Genomic DNA, 17,830 nt, shown 5'->3' on the forward strand with positions numbered 1-17,830 from the left:
ATTATCATATTTTGAAAGTTTGGATACTGAATTGTCGCATTTTAAAGTTCAAAGACCAAATTGTCACTCGAGTCAAAGTACAGAGTATTGATCGGGAATTTTCCCAAAATGTTTAGAGTATTATGGGCCCAATGGTGATCTAAGTAGTAAAGCTTTCTTTCACTCTAGATAAATGCTAATAAATATACATAATACTTTTTTACCCTCTTTATAATAGTAAAAGAAAATAAATCCCTAAAGCCTGGATCAATTTAGACCAATAGGTCTTTAAGACGTGCTATACATAATTATTGTAAGAATTTTAGTGGAGAGGATCGAATTGAGAGAAACAGATGGGTATCTCCATTCTAAAGTGTCTTTGTCGTGGGACATCAAATTTAAGATAACATTCTAACTGCTCATGAAATAAATAATGCAATGGAAAGGAAAAAAAAAGTGTATTTTGTTAAAATGTAGATAAAGAGAAAGCCCACATTAGGTTGAAATGGGGGTTTAAAATAAAATGATAAATTAGATAATAAAATGTTTACCAAAGTTATATATCAAGTTCTAGTAAATGAATCTTTTATGAACCCTTTAACTCAATTTAGGGAATTAGGCAAGAAGACTCCTTACCTACATTTTGTAATTTGTGCGGAGACCCTAACGAGAAGGGGAAACTCATATGAGTGAAAATATAAAAAAGGGATTAGAATTCCAATTTTGCAATAGATGACTATCCATTGCTAAGGCAGCTCTCCTAAATTACAATAAATCAATCCTAAGAAATACTGTACAAATGCCCCACATAAATGTTCAAAGATGTTATCGAGGTGAATTAAAATTCTTTTAGGAACACCAAGGACACATATTTGGGGCCACCTTTGAAGATGTGTTGATAAAGGTAAGAGAAAGACTAGTGGGTTGGAAAGCTAAATCTCTGTCCATGGCTGATAATATTAATAAAATTGGTTACAAGTGCAATACCTCAATACTTAATGAGATGCAACTCCCCAATAAAAATAAAGGAAAAAGTATGGAAATCTTTACAAATTTTATATAAGTTTCCCTACATTTTCCTTCCTTTCCCTATATTTATCTTCAAATTAAACATAGCCTTAGACTCAGTTTGGGATCCGGTGGTAGAAAAGATAAAGTGTAAACTTGCAAGCTAGAAGAAGGCTACTTGTCAAAAGGAAAAAAGATCACCTTTGTCAAGACTGTTTTATGATATCAAACCTTCTGACATATTTTATGTCTCTATTTAAAGCCCTAGCTTCTGTTTAAGCAACATAGAAAATCTTAGAAGGGATTTTCTTTGGGGAGGTAAGAAGGTAGAGAGGAAGTTTCATCTGGTTGTTGGGATGAATTTGTAAGCCTAAACACCAAGGGGATTGGTATAAGTAGGGCTGTCAATTGGACAGGATTTGGTCCAATCCAATCCAGTCCAATGCGAGTGCATTACAAATGGATCAGGTCCAATCCAATCTAATGTATTGGACCGGTTTAATTCAATGTATGGACTGCCCAATCTGTTCAAGTTTGTTTTAATTTAGATTGGTTCTACCCCAAACTTGGTCCATTGAAACCTATATATTTATCTTCTATTAATGAGCCAGATATTGGCTCAATCCAACCCAATCCAATATAAATTTATAATAGATGGACTAGGTTCAATCCAATCCAATAAATACTTTGGTCCATTAATCATGGACTGGTCCGATTCAATATGTTTTATTGGCCTGTTTAATCCATCCAAATTGATTTTGGTTTGGATGGGGTCCAATCCAAAACCGGTCCATTGACACCCCTAAAGCAGGTTAATGTGGCTCTTATATTTTTCCAAATGGCTTTGGAGGTTTTCTATTGAAAGCGAGTAGCTTTAGAGGATTTTGATTAAAAATAAATATGGGGAATCAGGCCAACCCATAGAACACTATGGGCATAGGTTTGTGGAAAGAAATCATGCATAACAGGGAATTGTTTTTCAAGCATTGCTCTGGTGAAAGAACCCCTGTTCGAGAAAGACCATTTGTGGAGAGTGGAGACAATCCCTTGTAAATCTCTTTCCCTACTAGTTTTGCTTTGGCTGAGAACAAGAATGCCCAAGTTTGTGGTTATTTTGAGGAGGGGGAAAACTAGATAATCTAGATTTTGAGGCTTAGAAGAAGTGTAAATGATTGTGATATTGATTTCTTAACAACCTTGTTGCAATCTTTGGAGCAGATTAAGCCCCAACTAAGGCTAGAAAACAGGATTTGGTGGCCCTATACTAATACTGGAACTTTTACAGTCAAATCTATGGCCCATAACCTGTTGAGAGTGGATGTAGCATGGTTTTAAAAAACGACCCAGAAATGGAATCGTTCTGGCCACCAGTTTTCGGGTCGGCAGTTCGATCATTTGGTTTGAACAGATGGCCCGTCTTGACAAAAAAAAGTTAAAAATAATTCAAAATAAAAAATGGTCAAAACTGTTGAACAGATAGACAGTTTGATCACCCGGATCAATGAATCATTGACTGATTCAACGGTTTTGGTCAGAAATCGGGTTTGGGATAAAACGGAACCAGTTGCCCAAATAATTCCCAAGCTGAACGATCCTACCGGCCGAACCAACGACTGTTCTAAAACCATGGGATCCGCCGTCCGGATCAACGGCAGTTCTGGATTTGGATTTGAAAGTAGAAAATCCCTTAAAATGTGACTTTCTTCATTTGGATAGCTATCAAAGGAAAAAGTCCCTAATATAGATGTTCTGAGAAGGAAAAGCATGTGTATTGTTAATTAGTATTGTTGATGTGACATGGATGAGGAGAATATTCAACCCCTGTTGAACTGTTCTTTCGCGGCTTGTGACCTAGGTGGCTCCCCCTGACGTTGAGGCCCTAATAACTTTTTGGAAGTTATAAGCTTTCAGTAATTTGTAATTAGTTAGGGCTTGTGGCAAGAAAGGAATGGTTGAACCTTTGTAATTGTACTCCTTCCAAACTGAGCTTATGTGTTGACGACAATCTTCTGCATCACCATGCGCTGATATTGCAAGTCCATCATCTTACAACAATAAGATTGAAAAAACCCTCTCAAAAAATCAGAGCAATGTGTAATTTTCGTACATGTTTTCCTTTGTACCCCTATTTCATTATGAATCTTAATGAAATTACCACCTTTCAAAAAAGAAAAAAAACCAAATATATACAGTGCAGATACAAGGTTTGAAAATATGGTATACAAGGTTTCGTATTTTACATATTTGTGTTTGTGCTCTTCCCAAATTAACAGTTTTGACCCTAACATCTGTTTGAACAAATTTAATTAAAAGAAAATAAAATAGAAATATCATTTTTGCCATGGCAAAATGTGGGCATCCACTCCATTTGTTCAGTTTTGTTCTCCATTTAATGGAAGTGATAGGGGGCTTTTGGAATAAACAACCATGGGCCCATGTCCCATGTCCTTAAACATTTTTCCATTTGGTTTAGATGGTCAGTATGACCATTTCAGAGGGAGAATACAAACGGTTTTTACCATAAGGTCAATTAAGTAAATCAGTTACAAACTATAGTGGGTGTTTTAGTTTTGGTAAATTAATGAAGTTATGATTGTGTTTTGATAAAGGGTTCAACTATGATATGGAAAATATATGATATCCGAAAAACTTCTGACCAGTCAATTGGAATCATAAAAGTGGTAGTCAATCAGATGTTATTTATCAAAATTCATGATTGGTCAAAACTCTTCCCATACCATATCTTTTCCGCATTATAGATTTTCCCTTTGATAAATATCCCTAAAAATAAATACCTCGCCATAAATATATTTTTTTCAAGCTCAACTAAAAAGGAAATGCATCATGGCTGTGAGGGAATCTTTAAGGTTGTGTTTGGTTTGAAGAAAAAAAGTAAGGAAAGGAAGGAAAAGGTGAAGAACCAAACTTAGCCTAAAAGAAGAAAGTAACATCTAAAAGGGGTTGAATGGCCCATAGGATAGGGAGAAGAAATAAACTCATAAGCTGCTCATTCTAGAGATAGATAGCAAAGAAGTGATGTAAACATGGATCTTAACATTAAAGAGTTAATAGACGAAAATAATAAAAAAATGGAATGAAAATATGGTGCTAAGAGATCTAGGTGATGTTTAGCATCGATGTTGATTTCCCATAAATCAGTGCCACATCGGATCTGATGTAACCGTTTTCGGCCATGTACCAATGTTTTGTTATGTAAAATTTTTTGGCAAAGTACCTCGTTATTCGACCCGGGGGTAGCGTACCTTAGTGACGAGCTACTTGGCGAACTGCCTGGTGGCGAACTCCTTGGTGGCGAACTCCTTGGTGGCGAACTGCCTGGGGGCGAAAAGCCTGGTGGCGAACTCCCTGGTGGCAAACTGCCTGGGGGCGAACTGCCTGGTGGCGAACTCCCTGGGGGCGAACTGCCTTGGAGGCTAACTCCCTAGTGGCGAATTGCCTGGGGGCGAACTGCCTTGGGGCGAACTGCCTTGGAGGCTAACTCCCTGGTGCCTTAGTGATGAGCTACTTGGCGAACTGCCTGGGGGCGAACTGCCTGGTGGCAAACTCCCTGGTGGCGAACTGCCTGGGGGCGAACTGCCTTGGGGCGAACTGCCTGGGGGCGAACTCCCTGGTGGCGAACTGCCTGGGGAAGAACTCCCTGGTGGCGAATTGCCTGGGGGCGAACTGCCTTGGTGCGAACTGCCTTGGAGGCTAACTCCCTGGTGCCCTAGTGACGAGCTACTTGGCGAACTGCCTCGTGGCGAACTCCTTGGAGGCTAACTCCCTGGTGCGGCGCAATCCGACTGCCCTCAGCATGAGGCGGTCTTCTTTCCTTTGTAGGCTGCGGGAGATGAGGGACCTGCGAGAACTTCATCTTTTCCTCCTCTTTGTAGGTGGCGGGAGCTGAGAGACCTACGAGAAATCCATCTTTTCCTCCTCTTTGTAGGTGGCGGGAGCTAAGGGACCTCCGAGAACTCCATCTTTTCCTCCTCTTTGTAGGTGGCAGGAGTTGAGGGACTTCCGAGAACTGCATCTTTTCCTCCTCTTCGTAGGCGGCGGGAGCTGAAGGACCTGCGAGAACTGAATCAGAGGTCCCGGGGGTACTTTCCCGGTGGGGGCTCTCCGATGCTTAAGTTAGCACTCTTATTGTAGAGAGCTTTGAAGATAATATGAGAGATCTAGAGAGCAGGGTTACTTACCTTTCATTTTTTCCCCCTCCCCCTTTGGGGGGTGAGGTCTTTATATACCGGAGTCTTCGCGGTTAGGTGGGTGAAAAGCCTCCAAACGGTAAGACTCATTGCATCCGGTCAGAACCGGGGTACGGTGGTGAACTCCTCGAGGTCGTCAGGCTGGCGCTTGTGTCAGGCGGCCAGGTCGGCGCCTGGGCCGGGTTGTCAGAGGGGTGCCTGCGTCAGTCGGCGGGTCAGTGTTTAGGCCAGGTCGTCATGTTGATGTCTGTGTCAGTCGGCGGGACAATGCCTAGATCAGGTCGTCAAGCTGGCGCTTGTGTCAGTTGGCGGGTCAGTGTCTAGATCAGGTTGGCAAGCTGGCGCCTTGGCTGGATCATGCGCTAGACTGGTCCAGGTCGGCCAGGTCGCGCAGGCCGTGCACAGTTTGCGCAGGCCGCGCGCTAGGCCGCGCGTGCACCGTGCAGTTCGTGCGCGCCGCGCAAGCGCGCGTCAGGCCACGCGCAGGTCATGCCAGGCCGGCCAGACAAGTGCTCGGGTGGGTCACCAACTTCGTAAGTTTGTTCGCTGGGTGTTTTCCTAGCTGTCACGAGGTGCCACGTGTCATAATTTTACTGGAGGGCCAAATCTGCTCTCATCAATAGCCCCCCACTCCCGAGCTGATAGTAACTCAGCGAAGGGAGTAGATTTCTTTTGGCCCGTAAGTCGATGAGCTAGTAAGTGCTGATCCAATTGCTAGTATGGTCCCGTAGGCTTTGGGAGCGACTCGTAGTCTATTCTTTTTTGACTATGCCCGTGCCGAAGAGGCGACCGGGTCTTGAGCAGTAATGTAGCCCGTAGGCTTTTGGGAACGACTCGTAGTCTACTCTCTCTTTTTTTTTACTTTTTCCCGTGCTGGAGAGGCAACCGGGCCTTAAGCAGTAATGTGGCCCGTAGGCTTTTGGGAGTGACTTGTAGTCTACTCTCTCTTTTTTTACTTTTGCCCGTGCCGGAGAGGCAACCGGGCCTTAAGCAGTAATGTGGCCCGTAGGCTTTTGGGAGTGACTCGTAGTCTACTCCTTTTTTACTTTGGCCCATGCCAGAGAGGCAACCGGGTCTTAAGTAGTGAGGTGGCCCGTAGGCTTGGCTTGCATCAGCTTCGTAATGCCGGTCACCTACTCCTACAAGAAGCTACTAGGGGCTCGACCTTCGGGGGCAACACCACTAACTTTAGGTTGCCAGCTCACACGGGAGCCTTGGAAGGCTCGACCAGTAAGGGCGCCTATGTAGTTAGTTGGCCACCAACAACCGCGGAAGCCACGAAGAGCTCATCTTTGTAGGGGGACCTTGCGGAGAGGACTGATGTGGCATTATCTGAATTGAAAGTAAGGTTGGTAGAGCTACTTAGTCCGTTAGCTCCCTGCACAGTCTCTGAGTTCATAAAAAATGTAAATTATAAAGCGATAGCTTCAATTTCTAAAAAGTGAGGATTTAGTTTTGGCAAGATGAGAACTTAGCTTTGGTAGGATGAGAACTTAGCTTTTTGTAGCGGGTTCCCACAGACGGCGCCAATTGATGTAACCGTTTTCGGCCACATACCAATGTTTTGTGATGTAAAATTTTTTGGCAAAGTACCTCGTTATTCGACCCGGGGGTGGCGTACCTTAGTGATGAGCTACTTGGCGAACTGCCTGGTGGCGAACTCCTTGGTGGCGAACTCCTTGGTGGCGAACTGCCTGGGGGCGAACTGCCTGGTGGCGAACTCCCTGGTGGCAAACTGCCTGGGGGTGAACTGCTTGGGGGCGAACTGCCTTGGAGGCTAACTCCCTGGTGGCGAACTGCCTGGGGGCGAACTGCCTGGGGGCGAACTGCCTTGGAGGCTAACTCCCTGGTGCCTTAGTGATGAGCTACTTGGCGAACTGCCTGGTGGCAAACTCCTTGGTGGCGAACTGCCTGGGGGCGAACTGCCTGGTGGCGGACTCCCTGGTGGCGAACTGCCTGGGGGCGAACTGCCTTGGGGCGAACTGCCTGGGGGCGAACTCCCTGGTGGCGAACTGCCTGGGGGCGAACTGCCTTGGAGGCTAACTCCTTGGTGCCTTAGTGACGAGCTACTTAGCGAACTGCCTGGTGGCGAACTCCTTGGAGGCTAACTCCCTGGTGCAGCGCAATCCGACTGCCCTCAGCATGAGGCGGTCTTCTTTCCTTTGTAGGCTGCGGGAGATGAGGGACCTGCGAGAACTTCATCTTTTCCTCCTCTTTGTAGGTGGCGGGAGCTGAGAGACCTACGAGAAATCCATCTTTTCCTCCTCTTTGTAGGTGGCGGGAGCTAAGGGACCTCCGAGAACTCCATCTTTTCCTCCTCCTTGTAGGTGGCGGGAGTTGAGGGACTTCCGAGAACTGCATCTTTTCCTCCTCTTCGTAGGCGGCGGGAGCTGAAGGACCTGCGAGAACTGAATCAGAGGTCCCGGGGGTACTTTCCCGGTGGGGGCTCTCCGATGCTTAAGTTAGCACTCTTATTGTAGAGAGCTTTGAAGATAATATGAGAGATCTAGAGAGCAGGGTTACTTCCCTTTCATTTTTCCCCCTCCCCCTTTGGGGGGTGAGGTCTTTATATACCGGAGTCTTCGCGGGTTAGGTGGGTGAAAAGCCTCCAAACGGTAAGACTCGTCGCATCCGGTCAGAACCGGGGTACGGTGGTGAACTCCTCGAGGTCGTCAGGCTTGCGCTTGTGTCAGGCGGCCAGGTTGGCGCCTGGGCCGGGTTGTCAGAGGGGTGCCTGCGTCAGTCGGCGGGTCAGTGTTTAGGCCAGGTCGTCATGTCGGCGTCTGTGTCAGTCGGCGGGACAGTGCCTAGATCAGGTCGTCAAGCAGGCGCTTGTGTCAGTCGGCGGGTCAGTGTCTAGACCAGGTCGCGCAGGCCGTGCACAGTTTGCACAGGCCGCGCGCTAGGCCGCGCGTGCAGGTCGCGCCAGGCCGGCCAGACAGGTGCCCGGGTGGGTCACCAACTTCGTAAGTTTGTTGGCTGGGTGTTTTCCTAGCTGTCACGAGGTGCCACGTGTCATAATTTTACTGGAGGGCCAAATCTGCCCTCATCAGGATCCACATCAGAAATTGAAGAATCAGTGATTTTTTTTCTTGTTTGATTGATTGATTATGCCATTTTCTAGGAAATCAGCAAAAAACCGATCCCTGAAATCCGCTTGGGCAAGGAACCACCACATTCAGTGATTCCCCAATTTTTAGGCGATTCCGATTTTTGTTGGATGAGGGATGGCATCCTATGTGGCAGGGGCGAGAACCAAATTTAATTAAATAAGCATTTGTGAATATTTCATATTGGACGTTTGGTTCTCTAATAAGCACTTAAATAAGGTATGAGGAACAAAACTGTATATAGGATGCCATCCCTATCACTGAATGATATCAAAACTGTATATTCCCCAGTTTGGTTCGGCTGACATGGAGGAAATGATACCAAATAACAAAAAAAGAGTGATTTGAGTGATTTTTTGAAAAACCACTGATTTTAGTACTTATTGATTTTCACAAAATCAGGTATGAGCAATCATCACCAATGCCAAACATCACCCTAATCCCTTTAACATATTCAAGGTCAAATATTAGCCATCCCAATAGGTAAGTTAATTTTGTGGTTCATCTAAGGCCATGTTTGGGACTGCTTAAAAATAAGTGCTTATTTGAGTTTGGACCACACCATTAATCATTTATTGGTGTTTGGGAAATAAGTACTTATTTTAAAAATAATGGCTTATTTTTTAAGCCCAAATTTTCAGCTTTTTTACTTCAGTTTTTTTTTTTTCCTTCAGAATTATCCTTAGTTGAATTTTAAAATACCATTAATTATCCCTAGTTGAATTTTATAAAAATTTCTTTTATTAAAGTGTTTTCATAAAAGTACTTTCATTAAAGCGCTTTTGTAAAAGTATTTTTATAAAATACTTTCATAAGGGTATATTTTGAAAAAAGAAAAAGAATGACAAAATATTCACAAATGCTTATTTAAGTGCTTATCAGAGAACCAAACGTCCAATATGAAATAAATGCTTATTTTTTAAAATAAGCACTCGAAAAAATTAGATGCCAAATATAAATAAGTGATTATTCAAATAAACACTTGTTTTTAAGCACTTATTTTTAATATAAACACTCCCAAATATGGCCTAAGCCTTATTTCAGCATTCTAAATTTTTTACCAAACATAAGTTGCAGTGTTTCAGGTTTCCTCAATCCACATAAGGCCAGAAGCTACTGCATGAAAGACCACCCAAATGAGCACCTAAGCTCAGTTCGAAAGGAATACAAATACAAATATATACAGTCAAAATACATACAAAATACAAAGTTTTGCACTCTACTATTTGTATTTGTACTCCTTCCAAACTTGGCCTAAATAACAATGTGGACAAATAAATCCAGGAGAAACTAACCTTTATTTTTTGATTGAGAGAATAAGAATAAAAAAAAGCGGATATTATAGATCATGTATGGTATATAGTTGAATGTGAGAGTGTCAATGGACCAGTTTTGGATTGGACCCCATCCGGTCCAAAATCAATTTGGATGGATTGGGCAGACCAACAAAACATATTGGATTGGACTAATCCGGTCTAAAATATTTATTAGATTGGATTGGACCTGATCCATCCATTACAAATTTATATTGGATTGAATTGGATTAAGCCAATATCTTATCAATTGATATAAGATAAAAATATATATGTCAATGGACTGGGTTTAGGTTGAAACCAATTTAAATCAAAATGAATTTGAAAAGATTGGATGGTCCAGACATTGAATTGGACCGGTTCAAATTGGTTCAAAACATTCATTGAATTGGACCCGATCCGACTGGATCGGATTGACCAAATCCAGTCCAATTGACACCCCTAAATTTGAATACTCTCTCGTTTCAATGATTTTCCTTTAATCAAAACAAAAAAAAGGAAAGAAAAGAAAGAAAAAAAAACCTTCAATGGTATATAATTTGATCCAAATGGACCAATTCGGATCTTTTATAATTTGATATGATCCAATTACATATTTATGTGTGTTTTTGTATTATTGCTTTACGAACGAATTGTTAAGTTTAAGAGAATTTTGTATCTTTTATGTTTATTTTATGAATGAATTAGTTCTTTTTTAGGGGAAACGAATTGGTTATCTGAATCGGGTGGATTTGGGAACCGGATTTTTGACCGGTCCGACCCATTTGTAGCCCTAAGAGCGAGCGTGTTGAGAACACGTGGAAGTAGGTTAACATCGGACTGTCGTGTCCTCTTTCTCGCCCTCCCTGTTTGCTCTCTGTTTCAAACCTTTATCAATTTATCTCCCGAACCATCAACTCCCACCCTCTCTCTCTCTCTGCAACCAATTCTCTCCAAACCCTAAATCACAAACAACAGAAAGGGAAGATAAAAAGCAAAATGGCAATGCTTAATGCGGCTCCGTCCTTCAGTCTGCGTGCACAGGCCACTCTTCATCCTCCAACGCGCTTGCCCTACTTTCCTCATTCCACATTTCCTTCAAGAATTCCTTCCACATCCTGGCCTTGCCCGTTCATTGCAACAAGAAGAGTGCTTCTGAGTCCGTCATACTCAACGACGAAGAAGGAAATTTGCGAAGCAGTGGAGTCGCAGGTCCAAGAAGAAGAAATAACGAAGGAGCACAGCAGCGAGACGCTCTTGTACTCCTTCTCTCCCTTGCTTTGCCTTCTATTGTTGGGCACTCTACCCGGAGGTAATAACTCTGCTTCTTTTCCAAATCACGAACAATTCTAGTTTGAATTAAGAGAGAATGAATAGCCATGGATTAAGAGATTGTAGCTCAAACTCTGGTTTTGTGAACCCTTTGACAATCGCAGCTGCAACTGTGAGGTCTTTGATCGGGCCCTTCATTGAACTCGTTAAGAGCTGGAATCTTCCCGATTGGCTGGTCCACTGGGGTCATCCGGGCAACATGGTAATTCAGTAATTCTCCAATTCTCCTTTCTTCTCTTTCATTTTTCTGTTGCTCTGGTGCTTTTGACCCGGGGAATCAAACACGGGTTGTTCTTCCTTCCAACCCGAATTAGTTCAACCTGACCCAACCCATTTTGGCGTCTGGTCTCGTCTGGTCCGGCCGGCTGCCCCAACTCCATCCATTGCTGCCACTCTTTGTCATAGCATTGCACCTTATCTCTATAACCCGACGATGTTAATTATCAGGGCCAAATATCCATGTGCATGGTCCGGGCCAAAGCGGCCGGCCCAACTCGATCCACTGCTGCCACTCTTTGGGGCATTAATTGGTAGGATTCGGATCAGTTCCAGCCACATCCAAATTCGACCCAAAATTTAATTGCACTTCTCTGATCAGATTTTGATCTTGTCAGACTTCTAGATTTTTGGATTTAATCCAGATCTGCTTAATCATTTTTGGAATAAAGAAAAAAATCAAAAAAAAAAAAAACTAATCAATTTTTGACTTATAGATATAGAATAAATTTATATAAATACAAAATAATGATTTCATCAATTATAAACTTCATATAATTACAAATTATATAGGATAAAATTTTTAAACTACCAAAGCTTATACACACCACCGATGTCAACGGTTTTGAATCAAGCCAAGTTATGCAACTTTTATTCTCTTCCCACAGACTATTACTAGACGAAACGGAATGTGAGGAATCTCTAAATTTTGTTAGAGAAAAAAAAAAGAATGATAATGTTTTTCATTCGATCAGAATTTATAGATAAATAACAAGTTGCTCATGCCAGCTGTAAGTGATTCAACAAACAGAGTAACCACCTAACCAACTAAATCCCACGTGGAGAATTGCTTCTCCCAATATACATATGTGGAGAATTGCTTCTCCTAATAGAATCTGCAAGCTGGGATGAGTGCATGGAGAGGTCTGGTTGTATACAATTTCGAAGATTTCAGATGATACAATGGAGTTGAGAATTTTATTAAAAAATGAATCCATCAAATCAGATTGTCATCAATCTAAGGCACATAGATGTATGAAGGATCTCCTGCGGTAGTTTCTCGGAGGTGTGAACCACACAAGCTCAACGGAAGAGAAAAAAACTAAAACCTTAAAGAAGGAATACAGAAGCCACAGAAATGAGTATAATTTCCTTTTTCTTTAATTTTTGAGAAAAGTTAAGCTTTAGGCAAAGGCATCCCTATCAATATCAGGCCTTCTTTCATATGCCTTTTAAGAAAAAGAAGTCGAATTGACAGACGAAGCCAGTATTGGGACTTACTCCTTCCACCTGCATCTGATGACAAAGTGCCATCGCACTTCTTGGCTTCTTGCATAATCGTTCAGTACATAAGCTCCAATCATGGTAGTCCATGACACCACATCCCGTTGAGCCATCTCTTCAATTGGAGACCCCTTCGGGCGCTTCTTCTGAAGCATACCCATCCTATGAGTTTCGCATCAGGCAGCTGGTTTGGGATCGAACTGTAGCCTTTACATCGATTGGCTTCTATAGAAGGAATGGGTTTCGTGTTCCAGTAGCAGATCTGGGAATTGCAATGAGAAAAAGCCGGGAATCATAAAAGATACTTTTGAATTCAGAAATGGAATATTAATGACGGGAAATCTTCTTCACGAAGCAATGGTTCCGGGGAGTTCTTTCACTGCTTTTCTCGGACTTCCGGGAGTTCTCTCTCTTTCTCTATGGGGAAAAGTCACCCATAATTTGGGTCTCCGAGCAGGATCGGCTTCTGATCTCAGTCTCAGAAGCCTAACCTGAAATAACGAGGGCAAGTTTGAAGAAGAAGGAGAACCGGAAGAAAGGGAAAGATGGAGGGAAGAGAGAAAGAGGTCGGAGGAGGAAGGGGAAGAGGGTGATATTGGGTTTTAAAAAATTTTAAACTTCATGTGGTGTCAACGGTTCGGTGAGGATAGAGCTAGTCAATTGTAAAAAACGGTTAAGGGTAACATTAGAATAGTCAAATAGTAACTAAATCATAAGTGTAGTTTAAGAAATTTACCCTATTATTATCTAGTGCATAATTATGCATATTTACATTTATAATATATATACATATTTATAGAATTTAACTGGGCTCAAATCTCAAATGCATTAAATCCTAATAAGATTATCAGATTTAGATCTTGGACTTCAGGACTCCACTGACAGCCCTAAAAAATAAGACTAAAGAGGTTCCTAGTCTGCTCTATGCATGGACCTGAAGCTGGGTGTATTGTTGATCTAATCCAAAACCTTGAACCTAGATTATCCTGGAGCCAGGTAGATCAGGATCGGGTACTCATTGACAACTCTAATACCTTCTTTCTCTTCTAATATTGCAGGCAGTTGTGCTCTTCGCAATGGGTGGTTATGGAACATATTTGGGTTTCCGAATTCGATTCTCAGATGATGTGGTAAGCTTTTTTTACTGAAACTTGTGATCTCAATTAAAGCATTTGACCGGTTAAGAAAGGATTATGCACCTCACTTATTTTACTGTCCATAATATCTGTTTCTCTTTTATCATTTCAGGAGGAGAAGGCCATGGCAAAAGACTTGCATCCAAAGCTACTGGCTGGAATGTTCTTCTTCTTTGCTCTGGGTGCAACTGGTGGAATCACATCTCTCCTAACCTCTGATAGACCCATCTTTGAGAGGTAGTCCCCCAAAATTGGATTTCTGTGATGCCAATAAATAGTTTAGGTCATCTTGAATCACAACATCCTGGGATTGGACTTTATTTAATGAATCAAGATCTGCTCCTCACAGAGAGCATCTCACATGGATCTCACAGTCCCGTCCCATCCTGTATTGGGAACATCTCCCTATAATAACACACAAGTACAGGAGATGCTTCCAATACACGGTGGGATGGGGCTGTGAGGTGCACTCAGTGAGGAGCAGATCCGCACTCTTATTTAATACCTATGTTATTCACCATTATTGGAGTGAATCTCCTCCCACATCAGTACTCTTGGAAATCCATTGGTTTAAACAAGTGATCATTCTTAGCACAATAGAAAGGCCTGGCCCATCCATCCCACAAATTTTCAGGTCTGAGCCTAGATTTTTGATCCAGGCCTATCCCAGCTTGGAATTATTTTATAGTCCAAGAAAGCCGAGATAACCTTGGCTGTTGGTGGTCAACAGCATATTGAGAGAATTTTTGGGGTGGGCACCTTCACTTATTCACGCCCATGTCTTTCATTTTGGTCAAAATAAAATAGGAGACAGTTACTAATTTACCCACTATCATGGTAACGTGGCATTCCCAGAAACACTCTCAGCAGCATAGGCTGTTGGCCCCCAACAGCCAAAGTTTTTCCCAGAAAGCTTGGGTACCCAGGCCTATGTAGAGCGGAGGCTAGGGTGAGGACCAGGCCAGGTCAGGGCCTACATGAGGCCCACTTATACTAGGCCTGGCCATAAGCACCCCTAATTTAAACCTCAACTAAGGAAAATATATTGGAAGACAAAACGATTCAGTTCTTTACTATGAATGAGAATGGAGAAAATGTGAAAGGTTTTGTGATATTACTCATGTCTAGTCCTGAAGCTTTGTACATCCACTCTTTCTTTCCTCTCTTATACACTAGGGAGCACATCTCAAAGCCAGAAGCGTTGGGCAAAAAGCACATTCTACTAAATACATCTCTCTTGGCTACCTCTATATATGATGACTCAAAAGAGCACCTTTCCAAAAGAAAAATGTTTGGTCTCCTTTGGGAATATACCAACCAACCCAACCTTTTCCTTATATAAACCACAAGCTTCCAAATAAGACAAATTCTATCAAATGCAATGCCTTTTCTTTTTCATTTTTTTTTGGGGGGGGGGGTAAGAAAAATAAATTTATTAGAACTAAAAAAGCAAAGTACAAAGCAGAGTGACCAGAAGTCACTCGAGAGAGAAAAGAAAATGAAAAATGAAAAAGAAAAAGAGAAGAAAATCTAAAAGAGAATCGTTTTCATTAGTTTGATGGACAAGGGAAAACAAAGATAAAATGAATAGGAAGGTAAATTTTCTCTCTTAACAGTTAGAGTGTATTTAACTAATATCTCTACTTGCAGTCCTCATGCTGTTACAGGTTTCATTGGCCTTGCTCTCTTGACAATCCAGACCATTTTGCCTGCACTATTTGAGGTAAATGAGATATAGAGCTTGCTTGCTTTGATATACTGATTATTACTTGGTGTTAAGCTGATCTCCACTGCCCAGGATGGGTCTAGGAGATTTCAATGAATTCAAGTAATGATACTATGGTTTTCCTTGATAGATCCCACATATAAAATAAAATTGAATTAATATGCTTCTTTTGTCTCACTATACTCGTGCCTGGTTTTAAATATTTTTTTTTGTAGGGGAATCCTGGACTACGGAATGTTCATGGGATCTTGGGTAGTGGGATAATGACTCTGTTTCTTATCCATGCTGCACTTGGACTTCAACTTGGCCTAAGTTATTGACCTTTTCTTTTTCTACTGTATTTGCAATTCTTTAATGAAATTATTTTATGCTTACTATAAAACAGTCCTCATATAAGCAACGAGGAGTAAAAGAATGATCAGCAATTCATATGATGTAGGTTTTTTTGCAATGATTTTGTTATGGAATTCATCACTAGCATGTGAGACATTGTAACTATGTATCATAATTTGAATCGGTGCAAATAAATTCAAGATTTTCTGCAAGTGCATATAACCCCCAACTATATTTACTATATAATGACAAAACTTGCAGACAGCTTCCTGTCAATGCGACCACCAATGTCTTTTGCAAGCTGTATAAAACCCTAATCAATATTTTCCCATTTGTTCAATACATGTGGCTCTTCACTAGTCACACTAAGTAGGTATTCGGTAGAGTGGAAATTTGGTGAATTAAGTGTCCACTAACACAACACAACACCAATTATATATTTGTTTGAGGCATGGTTCAAACTTCGATGCATCAATACATCAATTATGTTTGTTTGGTTAGGGGTCAGTCTTACGCCTGACTTATCCATTATTATTCACGAGAGATGTTTCCAATGCACGGCGGTGGAGATGCCCATTTGTAAGGAACAGATCCCGTCTCTGCCTGCCTACCCCTGAGACCGGTCAGAAGCCCAAAAAATCTTATTTAAAGAATCAGTGACATATCGATATGATAAATATTGGTCGGATTGGTTCATGTGAAATTTTGACCCTTGATTTGAGGGTTCAACTCTAAATAATAGTTTATTGCTAAAGCTTGGATTCATCCATCCAACCGTGGTGCAGATTCATCAACCACACCATACTTGAGTACGCCTCAATAGCATGGAGATGCTGGAATTGATCAGATAACTTGGTCAGATTAGGACTAGGGTTCATGATATGGAACCTAACCCTTGATAGGTTGAGAGTGCAACATCCCAAACACACTACACCCAAAAATTTATGAAGGGATTTCTTGTTCTTTGGGAGAACCTTATGTCACTCGGAAAATGAAATCTTTGTCTTGAAATATAGTTTGGTTGTTTGTAAAAACTTTCACTTAATAAAAAATCATGGCTATAGGAAATAGGAAATGTCAACTCTTTTGTATATAGTAAAAATATATATAAAATAATATAAAATACAAGGTTTTACACTCTACATATTTACATTTATACTCCTAGCCTTTACAAGGGAAGATGGCCACTGATCAAGGGGATGTCTAGCGTTGTGGGCCAAGAATTATATATCTTGCCACAAAATGATTAGTAATTATGTTGCAATAATTTTTATAAAATTTGCCAAGATTTAAACATATTATATATTTATCACACGGCATTGATGGTTCACATCTCTGCTCTATAATGGCCTACTGTACATCTCCGCTGTGTATTGGGAACATCTCCCGATGATGACATTGTCGGTTCTGAAACTATCATCGGGAGATGTTCTCAATACACGGCAAAGATGTGATGTGGGGTGGAAATGTTAACTCTTTAATAGCACAGCTTCGAGGGTTTCATTGATCACACCTTTTATAGGGAATGTTTGGAACTGCAGCCGTTTTTCAAAAAAAAAAATGGTGCCACGTCAAATCCACATAAGCATTTCAACAAATGCCCATGTGTCTCATTGTTTAGTTCAGCCGATTATTAAAAAATTGGGCATGCCTCGAAAATCAGGACCCCACCGATGCATGATCGGTGAACCATTTCCTCTAGCGGTTGACCGATGTATATCCTATATGGTGCTTACCTGTCAGCACATATATAAAAAACGATGATGAAAATCACCTTACAAAACAGCATAGTATTGCTCACTGCCTACATGACAGAAGCGTTTTTTTTTTTTTTTTGTGAAAAATGAGTCTTGAAAGCATGAACGTTTTTTCTTGAAAATCAGTCCTAAAAAGCACTTATGCTTCCAAACACCATGCTAGTCTTTTCTAGTTAACTAGCAAATGTGCAAGTGTGCTTTATATGTGGTGTGTCACTTGTGAGTCCCATGTGTAGGGGATATTGACATGTTCACTTGTGATTGCTTATGTGTCCCATATTACAAATTTATGTTCACACCAGATCTGAACCCTACATCATGAGAGATACTTAAAAAGGCTTTGACCTTTGAGAGCCAAAAATGATGTTGTAGAAATGGGGGTGCCAACGGACTGGATTTGGGTTGGATCCCATCTAAATCAAAACTAATTTGGATGGGTTGCATGGACG

At 41.5% G+C, this 17,830-nt stretch overlaps 1 protein-coding gene across 1 annotated transcript; it reads left to right on the top strand.

Annotated features, from left to right (window-relative positions):
- Positions 1-10,435: 10,435 nt before the first annotated feature.
- On the top strand, positions 10,436-15,836 carry LOC148870906 (translation initiation factor). Its single transcript, XM_088972106.1, has 6 exons — positions 10,436-10,909; positions 11,034-11,131; positions 13,488-13,559; positions 13,678-13,802; positions 15,216-15,288; positions 15,507-15,836. The coding sequence occupies exons 1-6, from the start codon at positions 10,597-10,599 to the stop codon at positions 15,609-15,611; spliced, it is 786 nt and encodes a 261-aa protein (XP_088828232.1). The 5' UTR covers positions 10,436-10,596; the 3' UTR covers positions 15,612-15,836.
- Positions 15,837-17,830: the final 1,994 nt, after the last annotated feature.

The sequence above is a fragment of the Nelumbo lutea genome, chromosome 2 (assembly GCF_056320005.1).
Source record: "Nelumbo lutea isolate HS-2025 chromosome 2, American lotus-T2T, whole genome shotgun sequence".
NCBI classification, from domain to species: domain Eukaryota; kingdom Viridiplantae; phylum Streptophyta; class Magnoliopsida; order Proteales; family Nelumbonaceae; genus Nelumbo; species Nelumbo lutea.